This window comes from Cydia fagiglandana, chromosome 15, assembly GCF_963556715.1.
Source record: "Cydia fagiglandana chromosome 15, ilCydFagi1.1, whole genome shotgun sequence".
NCBI classification, from domain to species: Eukaryota; Metazoa; Arthropoda; class Insecta; order Lepidoptera; family Tortricidae; genus Cydia; species Cydia fagiglandana.
Window position 1 is genome coordinate 190,405 of NC_085946.1, and position 17,645 is coordinate 208,049.

A 17,645-nucleotide genomic window follows, 5' to 3' on the forward strand; every position below is an offset into this window, starting at 1 on the left:
GCCCCCCCACCACGACAAGGTGGTCCCACAGGGGGGTTATTATTATTATTATTTCGTTTTAGACAGGCAGCTGATGCTGGTGCGTCTAAATCATAGTTCACTTAGCACGATTTCACTGTTTAGATAGTTTATCGAGTCTATTTTTAAATTGATTCACACTTGTAGAGTTCACAAGTTCTGAGGGTAATTTGTTCCAAGCATTTACTATTCGGTTTGCAATGAAGTTTTTCGCGATATTTGTTTTATGTTTTGTGGTTACTAGTTTAAGGTAGTGTCCTCTTGTGCGCGTGTTTGGGTTTCGAGTGAACAGGTCGCTTAGTTCTGGACAGTCGTAATATCCATGAATGATTTTAAATGTCTCGATCAAGTCGCCACGTTCACGCCTTTTTTGCAGTGTTGTCAAGCCCAGCTTGACTAGTCTTTCCTCGTACGAAAGTGACTTTAGCTGTGTGGGAATTTTAGTAAATCTACGCTGCACTCGCTCGATCATGTCAATATCTTTTTTGAAGTATGGATTCCATATCTGAAAACCATATTCCAGAATTGGTCTTATGTAGGTCTTATATATCTTGAGCATTGTTTCGGTGGTGAGAATACGAAAAGCTCTTCTAATTATGTAGATTATAGAGTTAGCCTTTTTTACCATCTGTGAAATATGGGGTTTTTACTCGCTAAACTGAGCTACTTTTACTATGGGACCAACCCTAAATTCGGGGAAAAAACTTTGGCTTTTGCATAGAAAACGTCGACATCTGATTGATCTGATTAGCCAAAATGTATGAAAAAGTAAAAAATAAATCGGGATTTCGGGGTTGGTGCCATAATAAAAGTAGCTCAGTTTAGCGAGTAGAATCGAGCCCTGGTTTAAAGGCCCATGGTCAGTAACAACCTGTATAGTGACTAAAATCGGACCAAGCAAATTATGCACAGATTGCGTAGGTACTAGTAACGGAGTGCCAAAAGAAATGTAAAATTATTATGAAAAATATGAGGTTTATAGTGCCACTGTTACACATTGTCAGTGAAACGTGTGAGCAGGAATATTAGGAAGGTAGTATTGTGTCTGGATGACCCATACAACCATTTCCAGTCGCCGTTACGACGCGGTGTAGACACATCTTGTGTCGACACCGTCTGTTTCGGTCACAATTCCAGTCGCAGAGTCGTCGCCGTGTCGACACAGTTACCAGAAATGGGGAAGGGTCGACACATGACACAAAGTGACATAAAGTGTGGTCGCCGTGTGCACACATTGTTTCGGGTTTGCGACTACTTTATGCCAAAATCATTCGTTCATTCGTTCATTTTGTTCCTGTCAAATGGAAACTGTCAGATGGAAAAATACTTAAATAAAAATAAGTGACATTAATACGCCATCCCTAAAACGGATTACAAGACGTAATTATATATTGTTTGCATTTATATTACAATAGGACTTAAATTATTATGGGGAATTAAACTGCTCGAGTGATTTGATAAACTAAGTGTAATATAATCAACGCGCCACCACATTGTTTTAGTTTAGCCGGAAATGAAATTGTTTACTTCTCAGTGCCTGTGTTCATAAATATATTATTTGATGCATTTTTAGTACTTCGATGCGTATACTATACTTAAATAACAGAAATAACGCTTTACATACTACGAAACTTGTTAATTATGATGTATAAATATGGTTTAAGGCTGAGAAATATTGCAGTCACAAAGTAGTCGCAAATGTTTCGACTTTGTGTCGACTCTGTGTAGACACATGACACGCGCTGTCAAAAGTAATAACAAAGGTACTGGATTTGCAAAATGGCTCCTTGTGTTCATTTGTTTTCAGATATTCTCAAAGTGTAAAAATGCCGTGGTCAGAGATGGGACTAATAGATTAACTGTTTATTCGACTAATTAATGGAATAAAAAAAGTTAATCCTCACATTTTAATCGCGATTAGTTTAGTCGACCTAACATAGATTGAAATTGAATTAATCTGAATATTAATCGAATAAATTATCGATTAAATCTCGATTGAAAGTTGACAGGGGGACATTTTTGTACGTAAATGGAATAGGATTTGCATGTAAATATTTTCCACCTTTTCGGGGCGGGGACAAATTTTGGATGTATTCCCATTTATTCCCGCAGAGAACAGATGGAATAGGATTTGAAAGTAAATATTTCCCATTTTTTCCCACCTTATCGGGGTGGGGACAAATGGGGACACACAATTTTCGGATGTAATCCCATTTATCCCCGCAGGGAACAGATGGAATAGGATTTGCATGTAAATATTTCCCATTTTTTCCCACCTTTTCGAGGGGGGACAAATGAGAACACACAATTTTCGGATGTAATCCCATTTATCCCCGCAGGGAACAGATGGAATAGTATTTGCATGTAAATATTTCCCATTTTTTCCACCTTATCGGGGTGGGGACAAATGGGAACACACAATTTTCGGATGTATTCCCATTTATCCCCGTAGGGAACAGATGGAATAGGATTTGCATGTAAATATTTCCCAATTTTCCTACCTTTTCGGGGTGGGGACAAATGGGAACACACAATTTTCAGATGTAATCCCATTTATCCCCGCAGGGAACAGATGGAATAGAATTTGCATGTAAATATTTCCCATTTTTCCCACCTTATCGGGGTGGGGACAAATGGGAACACACAATTTTCAGATGTATTCCCATTTATCCCCGTAGGGAACAGATGGAATAGGATTTGCATGTGAATATTTCCCAATTTACCACCTTTTCGGGGTGGGGACAAATGGGAACACACAATTTTCAGATATAATCCCATTTATCCCCGCAGGGAACAGATGGAATAGTATTCGCATGTAAATATTTCCCATTTTTCCCACCTTTTCGGGGTGGGGACAAATGGGAACACACAATTTTCAGATATAATCCCATTTATCCCCGCAGGGAACAGATGGAATAGTATTCGCATGTAAATATTTCCCATTTTTCCCACCTTTTCGGGGTGGGGACAAATGGGAACACACAATTTTCAGATATAATCCCATTTATCCCCGCAGGGAACAGATGGAATAGTATTCGCATGTAAATATTTCCCATTTTTTCCCACCTTATCGGGGTGGGGACAAATGGGAACACACAATTTTCAGATGTATTCCCATTTATCCCGTAGGGAACAGATGGAATAGGATTTGCATGTGAATATTTCCCAATTTACCACCTTTTCGGGGTGGGGACAAATGGGAACACACAATTTTCAGATATAATCCCATTTATCCCCGCAGGGAACAGATGGAATAGTATTCGCATGTAAATATTTCCCATTTTTCCCACCTTTTCGCGGTGGGGACAAATGGGGACACACAATTTTCAGATATAATCCCATTTATCCCCGCAGGGAACAGATGGAATAGTATTCGCATGTAAATATTTCCCAATTTTTTCCCACCTTATCGGGGTGGGGACAAATGGGAACACACAATTTTCGGATGTAATCCCATTTATCCTCGCAGGGAACAGATGGAATAGGATTTGCATGTAAATATTTCCCATTTTTCCCACCTTATCGGGGTGGGGACAAATGGGAACACACAATTTTCAGATGTATTCCCATTTATCCCCGTAGGGAACAGATGGAATAGGATTTGCATGTGAATATTTCCCAATTTACCACCTTTTCGGGGTGGGGACAAATGGGAACACACTATTTTCAGATATAATCCCATTTATCCCCGCAGGGAACAGATGGAATAGTATTCGCATGTAAATATTTCCCATTTTTTCCCACCTTATCGGGGTGGGGACAAATGGGAACACACAATTTTCGGATGTAATCCCATTTATCCTCGCAGGGAACAGATGGAATAGGATTTGCATGTAAATATTTCCCATTTTTTCCACCTTATCGGGATGGGGACAAATGGGAACACACAATTTTCAGATGTACTCCCTGGCGTGACAATGTGACGTAACGTGACAGGTGCGACATTTCGACAAGTCTCATTGTTGCTGACGTCACAGGCATCCATGGGCTACGGTTATCGCTTACCATCGGGCGGGCTGTATTCCTGTTTGTCACCATCATTGTATTATTTTTAAAAACTTTATTATATCGGCAAAAACAGGTATTTCTTTTGCGATGTTTATGATGATAATGATGAAAATTGTCACAAGATTTCAAAGAACTTTCGGTAATTCTTGAGTTCTGTGTCGGAATTTCGTGACAATTGTCGTATTTCTTGTGACAAATGTCATTAGCTTCGCAAAATAAGTACTTATTAACTGGCGATATAGTGGAGTTTTTTTTTTAATTAACATGATGGTGGCAAACAACCACACCGCCCGTCTGATGGTAAGCGATTACCGTAGCCCATGGAGGCCTGTGACGTCAATTACAGTGATGTAGACAATTGTTGGACCTGTCACGTCCTAAAACCTATAAAACGATATTCATGACGACTTTTATGACAATATGCGTAGCCGCCATCTTAGATTATAAAATGGTCATCATTTTCGAATTCTGCATTCCCTAAAACCTATAAATCGACATCCGTGACGACGCAAGTTATCTTTATTTTCAGATCTAACCAATTGCTACAGAATACAAAGGACAAAAAAAGAAGCAAGGAGGTAATGAAACAAGCAAAAATACTGATGATTCCCCGACGCAATTGGATGATTCTTAAATTGTGTCCAGATTTTCTTGTCATAAAAGTTTTTATTTTTCACATATAACTCACACAAGCTCCGTGACATTTCGACCTTGTAATTTTTTTAATGTTTTTGTCTTATATGCGTATCTCACTAGAATAATATAATCAAGGTATGTTTATGTTTGATGATTGAAATAGTAACTCTAAAAATTATATTTGTGTCTTATATTCCTGCCGAAGACTTATTTTTCCTTTTCCTTCTACACAAGTTAGGCCAAGTAATAAGAATTTAGGGCTCTCAATTTTATCTTGACTTCTACATCAGTAAAGCTACGAGGCCATGTTTGGTATCGTTTTCGTATAAATTCACAGTACCAAATTTAGTTATGGTATCACATTGACACCATTCCGAAGTAAAAACATGTAAACTTATTAAAATACTTTCTTTTAAACTCCTCTTCACACTTAAACTGCTGAACAGTTTTAATTTAAAGTTACACATATATTTTGAGTCCCGAGACAGGACATAAGTAATAAGTTACCTCAAAAATCATCCTTTAAAGTTGTGAAATGTGGTGCAGGGGGGAATTCAGAATTGAATTCTTGAAGTTAATACTTACTGTTTAAGTTTAGGTTTGAAGTCATGTTTTTTATCATTTTCAACTAAATCAAAGATGTAGAATTGTAGACCATCCCAAATTTCATATAAATCGGTTCAGCGGTTATTGATTTTCAGTACAAATTTTCACGCCACTTTTCACACCTTCAAAAGATGATTTTGGTTATAAGATCTATCCTATGTCCTGTTCTGGGACGCAAACTATTTCTATACCAAATTTCAACGAAATCGTTTCAGCGGTTAAGCGTCAAGAGGAGTTTAAAAAATACCGGCCAAGTGCGAGCCGGACTCGCGTATTAAGGGTTCCGTACATTAAGTCCGCCTCGCGCTTGGCTGCACATGTCTAATAGGTTTTCCTGTCATCTTAATAATCGGGATAGGTAAAGGACTATATTGTGTATTTTTTTCAAAATTTAAGACCTAGTAGTTTCGGAGATAAAGGGGGGGGGGGGGGGGGGCAATGGTCATTTTTTGGGTATAAAATCAATTTGTTTACGTTACATGTCCGTCTTTGGGTCCCTAATTTACATATATGTACCAAATTTCAACTTAATTGGTCCAGTAGTTTCCGAGAAAATAGGCTGTGACAGACGGACAGACATATAGACGCACGAGTGATCCTATAAGGGTTCCATTTTTTCCTTTTGAGGTACGGAACCCTAAAAAAATTGTTTTTAAATTTTGTGGAACACGGCCTAGCACCTTCACTGATGTAGAAATCAAGATAAAATTGAGAGCCCTAAATAAAGTTTCAAGAGCGGATATCTCAAAAACTATTCAATATATGGAAAAAATTTACTAAATAAACTTGTAACAAATTAAATTAACTTTCATTTTGTATAAGTGGCCATGTCGCTACGATGCATAGTTTCCGAGATATAATCGAAAAACCGGAAAATGGGACCTTCAAAGCCCCCTCTCTCCCCCCCGCTCAAAGGCTACGGCCGAGGACTTTTGATATGTTCACCTCCTAACTTGTCCAAACCAAGTTAAGGAGTCAAAAATTGTGTTCCGAGCATTTCCCTCTACAACTTTATTGAGCATTCGTTGCCTGACCTAGTAGCGTATTGCATTTCTTTAAAAATTTTCTGTAAAAGGTTGACGGGTGTTGGATGTTTATATGGTTTTGGTCGATTTTTATCATTCGCATCGCCCATGATGACTTACTAGAATTACTTACGAGCACACGAGACACTAATAGTAGTTTGACAAACCTTGGTTTTCAAGAGGCATTTTATATTGACATTTGCTGTCACAAATTTGCTGTCAGATTTAGTCGCAAACCGCACGCAAAGTGCACACAAATGTGTCGACACCTTGTTACGGAAAAGTGTAGACACGGCGACGACACTTTGTTTCGAAACAGTTCTAGACACATTGTGTGGACTCTGTTACGACACATCTGACATTTAGTTACCACTTTGATGATTCTGCGACTGGAATGGTTATATGGGGAGCAGTCATAGTTATGTGGAACGCAGGTTGTGCTGGTGGTCGGCAGCATGCCCGGGGAGCGGCCGCAGCCGCCGCCGCCGACCCGCCAACGCAGACGAAGCGAGAGACGGAGCAGAGACGGTGAACAGGTAATACAATATTAATGTAATCTCATTCCATCGTCCATACTGTTAACCCCATGACCAAAAAAAATGTCACATGATGCGTGTTTTTTAGGGTTCCGTACCCAAAGGGTAAAACGGGACCCTATTACTAAGACTTCGCTGTCCGTCCGTCCGTCCGTCCGTCCGTCTGTCACCAGGCTGTATCTCACGAACCGTGATAGCTAGACAGTTGAAATTTTCACAGATGATGTATTTATGTTGCCGCTATAACAACAAATACTAAAAACAGAATAAAATAAAGATTTAAATGGGGCTCCCATACAACAAACGTGATTTTTGACCAAAGTTAAGCAACGTCGGGAGTGGTCAGTACTTGGATGGGTGACCGTTTTTTTTGCTTTTTTTAGTTTTTTTTTTTGCATTATGGTACGGAACCCTTCGTGCGCGAGTTCGACTCGCACTTACCCGGTTTTTTATGTGAAACGTGAGTGAAATCTCTTTAAAAATCCGTAGGGGGGGATGGACTAAGTAATTATTTAAGTCCGACTCACGCTTGACTGTACATTTCTATAGATATAGACCTATTAGATGTATTTTTTCAAAATTTTAATCCCAGTAGTTTCGGAGATAAAGGGGGGGGGGATGGTAATTTTTTGCCTATTCTCTTGAATTACTTCTAAACTGTTTATTCAAAAATTATAAAAAAATATATTTCAGATCCTTACAATAAGCTCTTTCATTTGATATGTAATGCATATGTTTAGCAAAAAAATATTAACTCCCTTGCGGCGGTATGGCGGCCATTTGGAACCGTCCGAAGAATATGGCATGGTGATGTCCATGAATGGCTGCTTGACGATGATCACCTGTGCAAAAATTAGCTTGGCACAAATGGTTGAATTGTTTTTTTTAAATTAATGTGTTCGCCTCAGTATGGCGGGCTGTATATAAGTCACACCGGAGAAGTATGGCATTACGCTACCGCCTACTTCTTTTTTATGGACTATCGGAAAATACGAGGATTTTTGTGGAACAAATCGTTCGACACTCGTATTTTATCCGACACGTTCGACTAACGCCCACGCGATTGGGCCGCCGGTACCAGCGCTATGACCATCATTTTTCTTTCCTTCATTACGTACTGACGAACCGCCATACTGGTACAAATGACCCAGTAAAATGTGTCACTATCTCCCGGTCTATTAGTAGCAAATGTATTGAACTCGTACTAAACACCAATCAATATGTAACAGGTCCTAAGGCAAGTGTATTAGGTACAAGACTACAAGTACCTGGTTTGTTAGTGCACGACACCTTGCACTTTGTGACTATGCGCTGAAGCTTGGCACAGTTGATTCTTAGCTGGTCTTGAGCAGATACAGACCGGTAGACATCGAGAACCACGTCTGATTTAGTGGAGGGGGAAGTTCGACGCCGCCGCGCTTCACTTGGAACAACATTTCTCTAAATCTATTAGGGCATGTGATATATCATTTTCGGATAAATTAAGGCTGCCCCTTTTTTTGCACAAAAACTCAGCCTCGCTGTGCAGAGGGGGAACGCGGCCAGCGTCCTGAGAACAATGCCTCAGGCTAATTTAGGGCTAGATTTATGATTAATTTATTTTGTTATTTTAGTTGTAATTAAGGATGAGGAATCTAGTTTTGGAACAAAAACAATGCAGTTTCTAACAAATAATAAAAACTTTTTACAAAAAAAGGAAAACCTACTTCAAAAAGGATGAAATAAAATATTATCCTTTTTAAGTCTATGCGTTACCAACTGATATGTTTGAAGTCGGTGCCAAGCCAACTTTTGAAGCATACCATAATTTTGGTGCAATTCGATAAGGATGTACGTTGGATTGCCTTCACGATGATAATGAACGTACTTTCTGTAGGTACAGTCGACGTTAAAAATATGTTCATACTTTTCGTCTTATTACAAAGGAGTAAGGTACAAAAGTGTAAACATATCTTTGACGTCGACTGTACCTAAGAACACACCTCAGAACACACGATCAAACCTTCTTGGCACAGTCCGTATCATGTTTATCGGCACGCAAGCGTGGGATTGGGACTGAAGTTATTTCCCGTCCCTTATTCAGAGGACTACATTTCAAAATATAAAACAATTCAAGGAATTTACTGTCTTGCCAAATTTCACCTAAAGTGGTTCAGTTGTTTAGCCATGAAAAGGCGACAAAGTGGCAGACAGAATTACTTACACATTTATAATAGTTATTAGTACAGTTCTAATGGGATTTATAGTCATAAAGCTAATGATTATTTTTGACGGGTATTGTTACTACTTGGCTTGGCACCGACTTCAAACATATCAGTTGGTAACGCATAGACTTAAAAAGGATAATATTTTATTTCATCCTTTTTGAAGTCGGTTTTCTTTTTTTTGTAAAAAGTTTTTATTTTTCCATTTTTAGTTTTAACGCATTGTTAAGAGCGCGACGCATGAATGAAGAACAACATCATGATTAACACTTAATTCGTGTACCTACTTTAATAAATATGTAATCAGGAATTTTCTCGAGTCGCGGCGCGATTTTGGAAATGAATTAGAGATTAACTAGATACGATATAGTAAAGGTGTCGTCCCAGGGGTAAAGGTACCTTATGGCGGTTGGCACTTGCGCTATTATTAACGCCGCTCCAATATTATTGCGGCGCTATACGACGTATGCGTCGGCCACCATAAGGTACCTTTTTCCGTGGAACGTCACATATCTTCACTATTTCATATCTAGTGACTCTCTAATTCATTTCCCGAATCGCGGCGCCAGCCACAATAAGGTACCTTTTGCAGTGAAATGACACATATCTTTACTATTTCATATCTAGTTGAGTGTCTAATTCATTTCTCGAATCGAGCCGTCCGGCTGGGAAATTATAATTCCTGTCACTACACTAAATCCATCCTCCGCCCCGCCACTGATCCAATCCCTCAACCCCCCGATCACTCTACCTCACAGCGCATCAACCCCTGATCCACGTACCCCTCGGCCCTGAACCAGCCGCTCTTCAACCACCATTACCCGACCCCTTAATCCCCGACCCCTTAACTCCTAACGCTAACCCCCGATCAGTAGCCTTACCAGCTTACCAAGAGTTTGACATTGATTTATTCGCTAGCGTGTGTGTAACTTGCTTTCTTTGCATCTCGCTCATACTGGTATATTAGTGCGACCGAGATGCATAACAAGTATGTTACGAAGACGTTAGCGTCGCTAACTTCGCGAATATGTCAATGTCAAACTCGTGGTAAGGCTACACTTGCACTACATCAAATTGGCGGTGGTAGGAAGCAAATGCTCGAGTTACTTTAGAAAACACCGAAATCACTTAACACGTGCCTTTAAAAACTGAGGAGTTCCCTCAATTCCTCATGGATTCCATCATCAGACCAGAACCAAAAATGATACGAAATCACCTTGGAGGCAATTCCTTCCAAACAAAAAAAGATTTACTCAAATCGGATCACAGGTGCCGGAGTAATCGCTGAACATACTACATTTAATAATTTTTAAGAAAAAAATAACCGACTTCCATGGGGGCCGATGAAAGATTATTGTAGATGGTACACTATGTAGAAAAGGAGGTAAAACCACCCACTTTTTAACCGACTTCCAAATCTCAAAGAAGGAGGTTATCAATTCGGTTGTATGTTTTTTTCTATTTTTTTTATTTTTTTTATATGTTTGTTACTCCATAACTCCGTCATTACTGGACCGATTACATACTAAGTATGCATATATATTCAATCAAAAAAAGAATTTTCAAAATCGGTCCAGTAATGACGGAGTTATGGAGTAACAAAAAAAAAAAAAAAAATAAAAAAAAAATTCTCGATCTTTATGTATAGCTCAGAGACCTGGACTATCCGAGCCAAAATGAAAAGTCGCATCGATGCCTTCGAAATGTGGTGTTGGCGTCGACTTCTGCGAATACCTTGGACTGCAAAGCGTACGAACCAGTCCATTCTAGAAGAGCTACGCATAAACCGCCGGCTGTCGACCGTATGTCAAGACCGCATCCTTGCATATTTTGGCCACCTCTCACGACGTTCTCCTGATAGCCTAGAAATGACGACTATGACGGGCAAAGTTGAGGGCCAGAGGACTCGCGGCAGACCACCCGCTAGATGGAGCGCACAAGTCACTACACCGCTGCATCTACATCTGCAGGAAGCCGTACATATGGCGGGTGACAGAAGCCTATGGAAGAGACTGGTCACCAACATTAGGACATGATGTCACGATCCTCAGCATTGAGGGAACGACTAATGATGAATGATGATGATATATGCATACAGATTGGTCCCGTTTTTGTCAAAACCCAGTTCTGATGATGGGATCCATGAGGAATCGAGGGAACTCCTCAAATCTTAAAGGCATACACATAGCGATTTTTGGTTTTTTATCAACAAATCAAGCATATACATCCAAAAAAGTGACATTTGATGAAGTGGAACTGCTGATGATGATCAGAACGGAACTCTTCAACGACGCATAGTTCACGGTTGGCGATTTGTCCTCTTCGTTATGTTTGTTAAGCAAGTTAAGTTTTTAAGCCACATTTTTGTCAAGCTCGAGTTCTGATGATGGGATCCATGAGGAATCAAAGGAACTCCTCAAATCTTAAAGGCATGCGTATAGAAATTTTTGTACTTACATCAGAAAATCAAGCATTTTCATTCAAAACTGTCGCATTTGATGAAGTGGAACTGCTGATGATGATCAGAACAGAACTCTTCAACGACGCATAGTTCACGTTTGGCGATTTTTCCTCTTCGTTATGTTCGTTAAGCAAGTTAAGTCACACTTTTGTCAAGCTCGAGTTCTGATGATGGGATCCATAAGGAATCGAGGGAACTCCTCAAATCTTAAAGGCATACGTATAGAATTTTCTGTATTTTCATCATAAAATCAAGCATTTACATTAAAAACTGTCGCATTTGATGAAGTGGAACTGCTGATGGTGACCAGAACAGAACTCTTCAACGACGCATGGTACACGTCTGGTAATAACGAATTTCGATTTTGACTTGGACTGGGACCCGGACTCGGGCTCATACCCGGACCCGGACCTGGACTCGGATCCAGATTCGGACCCGGACTCGGACCCGGAGTCGGATCCTGACTCGGAACCGGACTCGGATCCGGTCTGGGATCCGGACACGGACACGGACCCGGCCTCGGACCCGGACTCGGACCCGGACTCGGACCCGGACTCGGACCCGGACTCGGACCTGGACTCGGACCCGGGCTCGGACCCGGACTCGGACCCGGACTCGGACTCGGACTCGGACTCGGACCCAGACTCGGACCCGGACCTTGGCCCGGAAAACCACTATGATACCTTAACTAAATAAACCACTATGATTACCTACCATAAAATGTAGGTATAAAGTATGATGATGCCAATCTTACTAACCCCTCCCACTTAAACCCCCGTACACCGCACCGCATGCGCCATTAAGTGGGTTAGGTTAGGTTTGAACTGCGATGAATTCAACAAATAAGGCCCTTCTCCGGAGACCACAAAGGGTGGTGGCTATCCGGATGATCCGGGGCTATGTAACGGTATCATGGGCAGCGGCATGCGCCTTAGCGGGTACGTTGCCATGGGAGTTAGAGGCTCAGGTGCTGGCCGACGCGCATAGGGAGAGGGTCAGGTGCAGGGCCCTAAATGAATTTCCTGCACCCGAAGAACTGCGGAGTAGGGATTGCAATCCGGATTATTCGAACTTCGAAAATCCGGATTATCCGCCAATTTTTCAATCCGTTTCTAAATCCGGATTTTAAAAACCCAAATCCGAATTTTCGGATTTTTTGTTAAACTATTATACAAATTGCCTTTTGCACCGTTAAAATGTTATGATTACTGCAAATACGCGTCAAGCGGGTAGAGGGGGGGTTGCCTGGCTCACTTACTGGCCTTGGGCCTTACCCCCTCCGTGCCGCGGCCGCCGCACCGCCCGCGCCTCTCGCACCGCACGGCAGTTAGCTGCGACTGCCTCCTCGTTGACCTCATCCTCGAATCAAATCATCCCTAACCCTTCAACGAGTTCGATGACATCTGATGGCGAACAAATACAACACATGCCAGATGATGTTATGACATACAAGTTAAACAGGCAGCTGTCTCTGCTCACCCAAAGAGAAACCACAAATACAGCAGAAGACACACCAGAAGCGCCTGATTCGGCAACTTTAGTGCATATAGAGATGGCTGTGTATGAAAATGGAGGAAAGATGGGTCCCATGCTATCATCAGTCTCATCATCATCATCATCATCTCAGCCATAAGACGTCCACTGCTGAACATAGGCCTCCCCCTTGGACCTCCATTCGTACCGGTTGGAAGCGACCCGCATCCAGCGTCTTCCGGCGGCCTTAACAAGGTCGTCCGTCCATCTTGTGGGTGGACGTCCTACGCTGCGCTTGCTAGTCCGTGGTCTCCACTCGAGCACTTTTCGACCCCATCGGCCATCTTCTCTGCGCGCAATGTGGCCTGCCCATTGCCACTTCAGCTTGCTAATCCGGTGGGCTATGTCGGTGACTTTAGTTCGTCTACGGATCTCCTGATTTCTGATTCGATCACGCAGAGAAACTCCGAGCATAGCCCTCTCCATAGCTCGTTGAGCGACTTTGAATTTTGAGATGAGGCCGATAGTGAAAGACCACGTTTCGGAGCCGTAAGTCATCACTGGTAACACACATTGATTAAAGACTTTCGTCTTGAGGCACTGAGGTATGTCGGACGAAAAGATATTGCGTAGTTTCCCGAACGCTGCCCAGTTGGATTCGGCGGTTGACCTCCTTCTCGAAGTTGGACCTACCTAATTGGACTACTTGTCCTAGGTAGATGTACGAGTCAACAACTTCGAGTACCGAGTTCCCAACAGAGACGGATGGGCACAACAACATTGGCATTTGATATAAGTTTCGTCTTGTCCATGTTCATTTTCAAGCCCACCCGTTGTGAAACTCGGTTGAGGTCATCGAGCATCATGCTGAGTTCCTTCATCGACTTTGCCATGACTACGATATCGTCGGCAAACCGAAGGTGAGTGATGTATTCGCCGTTGATGTTGATGCCAAGTCCTTGCCATTCCAGGAGCTTGAAGGCGTCTTCCATTACGGCAATAAACAGTTTCGGAGAGATAACGTCTCCCTGCCTTACGCCTCTTTGCAATGGAATCGCCTTCGTGCTCTGCTCCAGTACTCGGACCGACATGGTGGCGTTACTATACAAACACTTCAACACTTTGATGTACCGATAGTCAATATGGCATCTCTGAAGAGACTAAGCACCGCCCATGTTTCCACCGAATCGAAGGCTTTCTCATAGTCCACAAACGCTAATAAGCATAATGGCAAGTTATACTCTTCGGTCTTCTGTATAACTTGCCGCAGCGTATGGATGTGGTCTATGGTACTATAGCCTTGTCGGAAACCGGCTTGTTCGGGAGGCTGGAAGTCATCAAGTCTGTGTTCGATACGGTTCGTGATGACCCTTGAAAACAGCTTATAGACATGGCTCAGAAGCGTGATGGGTCTGTAGTATCATCAGTCTACAAAAACTTATTAGCTATCCCTGCAACAAGTGTAGAGCCAGAGAGGGCGTTTTCCGCAGCTGGGATGCTGTGTAACCGCTTAAGAACGCGCCTTAATGACTCTTCACTTGACGCTCTAATGTTCTTAAGATTTCACTTTTTAGAGAAGCGTGAATAGCGTGATCCTGCTTCCTAGCTTCAGTACCTAACCTACCTGCTTGGGATAAGGATTTTAACACATCTCTATCACTGCCACTAAAATGACGCCGCATTACCGGTATCGCGTTAGCGCGTTACATGTTTCCCCGCGATACCTGGGCGGATCGAGAGTGAAACAATAGCTAATCCGTGAGGTGCGGTTCTGGTTGTCCTTTTTTCTTCTTGATTAGCTCTCGACTATCATTTTTCGCAACGAAATATGTAACGGGGTACTGCGATATAGGCCTGCCTCAATAAATTGCTCTGAATGAAGTCTTAGCATATAAGATAATATTTGTAACTGACGATTCGAAAGTGCTTGTTACTAAACCTACTCAATAAAGAATATATTGACTTTGACTTAGGTTCCGCAACTTCCGCAGTGGAGATGTGCTAAAACCTCGGGCTAAAACCCCCAAGAAATTTTGATCTCAGTGTTGTGACTGTAGGATTCTTAATTAAAATTATTAAAGAAGATATTTTTTTGTTTCCAAGTTGCTTTTGTTATTGATATAATATAACTTGTTATTTGATCATAAGACTATTACAGTAAATAAAAATACTAATTTCTCATTAGAAAGTAGTTTTTTTTTATTTATTCCTGGTACCAAGAAAACATTCCCTAAATCTGGATTTTATCCGAAGTTCGGATTTCGGCGTGAAAATTATCCGAAAATCCGGATTTTGTAAAATAGATTCGGATTTGCAATCCCTACTGCGGAGGGCGCGTCAACAAGCGCATGAACGGATGCAGCAAAGGTGGAAGGAGGACCTGGAGAACTATCCCTATGGAACTCATACCATAGAGGCAGTACTCCCGTCCTTCATGGAGTGGATAGAGAGGTCTCATGGGACCGTTACATTTAGGTTGGCACAGGTGATGACCGGACACGGATGCTTCGGTCATTACCTGTGCAAAATAAAGAGGGAGGCCAACCCGGCTTGCCATGAGTGTGGCGCGCCGGATGACACGGCCCAACACACGCTTGAAGAATGCAGTCGTTGGGCCGTAGAGCGTCGCACCATGTCTGCGGCTCTTGGAGTGGGAAACCTTTCGCTGCGCAACGTCGTAGCAGCTATGTTGGGCAGCGAAAGGAAATGTAAGGCAGTTGCCTCCTTCTGTGAGATAGTCATTTCACAGAAGGAGGCCGCGGAAAGGGAGCGTGAGAGCAGGGCTGACGCGCACCCGAACCGACGCAGACGGCGGGGAAGAAGACGGGCACAATTTGTCGCCCGCCTAAACCCCTAGTAAGGCCAGCGGGCTGTGGGAGCCCGCGCTAAACGGCACTACACGATTGGCGGAGGGTCAAGCGTCTCTGACTCTCCTTTTCATCGGTGTGGGTACTCTGGCATAAGATATGCCAGGGCCACCGGAAGGAGTCATGGTAGAATCCCAGGCATCCCATGGCTCCTTCAAAACGGTAAGAAGGGTGACGCCGGAGTGGCTTTTAGTGGGTATACCTCCTCTCCCCCTCTCGACATGAGAGGGCGGTTGCAGGAGGGAGTCCCACATATCCCCCATGGCTCCCCAGGCCGGGGGAATGCGTAACGCATTTTTCCACTCCGTCAACAAAAAAAAAAAAAAAAAAGGTTTGAACTGCGATCCTCACAGAACCGAACAAGGGTTAGGTTAGGTTGAAACTGCGAGCCTTACAGAAACGGAATGCTATTTGAAAAGTGGGTTTGATTAGGTTCGAACTGCGATCCTCACAGAACCGAACTGCTATCTGAGAAGTGGGTTAGGTTAGGCTAGAACTACGACCCTTATGGCTCCTCTACACGATGGGCCAACGCCGGCCACTCCAAGGGACGCATTTATGCGTTAGAGGGAGCAAGTAATATTGCTATCTCATTCTACCGCAAGGCTGCGTCCCTTGGAGTGGCCGGCGTTGGCCCATCCTGTAGAGGAGCCATTACAGAAGCGAAATGCTAGTAAAAAAGTGGGTGGTTTTACCTCCGTTTCTACATAGTGTACTATCTACAATAATCTTTCACCGGCCCCCAAAGAAGTCGGTTTTTTTTTTCTTAAAAATTATTTACTAGTATTTCGCTTCTGTATAATGGCTCCTCTACAGGATGGGCCAACGCCGGCCACTCCAAGGGACGCAGCCATGCACTATCACTTGCTCCCTCTAACGCATAAATGCGTCCCTTGGAGTGGCCGGCGTTGGCCCATCGTGAAGAGGAGCCATGAGGGTCGTAGATCTAGCCTAACCTAACCCACTCCTCAGATAGCAGTTCGGTTCTGTGCGGATCGCAGTTCGAACCTAATCAAACCCACTTTTCAAGTAGCATTTCGTTTCTGTAAGGCTCGCAGTTCTAACCTAACCTAATCCTTGTTCGGTTCTGTGAGGATCGCAGTTCAAACCTAACCTAGCCCACTTAACGGCGCATGCCGTGCGGTGTACGCGGGGGTTTAAGCGGGAGGGGCTAGTAAGATTGGCATCATCGTACTTTATGGTGTACCCTTGTTTTGCCGACAAACTTTTCATCGAATATTATTTCATCGACAACGATTCATCGAAACGTTAATACTAGTAATATTGTTTGGCGTTATTTTGTTTCATATACTATTTATTTCAATTTTTCTTACTGCGTAGAAATACTATGCATCTAATATTACTTGATCGCTGATTCGTTTCAAATTATTTTAATTGGCACAACTACTAAACATTGCAATTCATTTGTTCGACGTATTACTTTAATACATTTTTCTGTTGTAACAATTTTCGGTTTAGGTTAGGTTAGAACTGCGACTCCACACATAAACGAACGGCTTTCAAAGTAGGTTTAGGTTAGGTTAGAACTGCGACTCCACACAGAAACGAACGGCTATCAAAGTAGGTTTAGGTTAGGTTAGAACAGCGACCCCACACAGAAACGAACGGCTTTAAAAATAGGTTTAGGTTAGGTTAGAACTGCGACCCCACACAGAAAAGAATGGCTTTCAAAGTAGGTTTAGGTTAGGTTAGAACTGCGACCCCACACAAAAACGAAACGGCTTTCAAAGTAGGTTTAGGTTAGGTTAGAACGCGACTCCACACAGAAACGAACGGCTATCAAAGTAGGT

At 42.4% G+C, this 17,645-nt stretch overlaps 1 protein-coding gene across 1 annotated transcript in view; it reads left to right on the top strand.

Moving 5' to 3' along the window:
- The window catches only part of LOC134671547 (uncharacterized), a 28,808-nt gene extending 12,984 nt beyond the window's left edge, over positions 1-15,824 (top strand). The window contains exons 3-4 of the mRNA XM_063529407.1: positions 6,728-6,829; positions 15,330-15,824. Coding sequence (XP_063385477.1) covers positions 6,728-6,829; positions 15,330-15,824 — 597 coding nt within the window. The remainder of the gene's footprint in view (positions 1-6,727; positions 6,830-15,329) is intronic.
- The last annotated feature ends 1,821 nt before the right edge of the window (positions 15,825-17,645 follow it).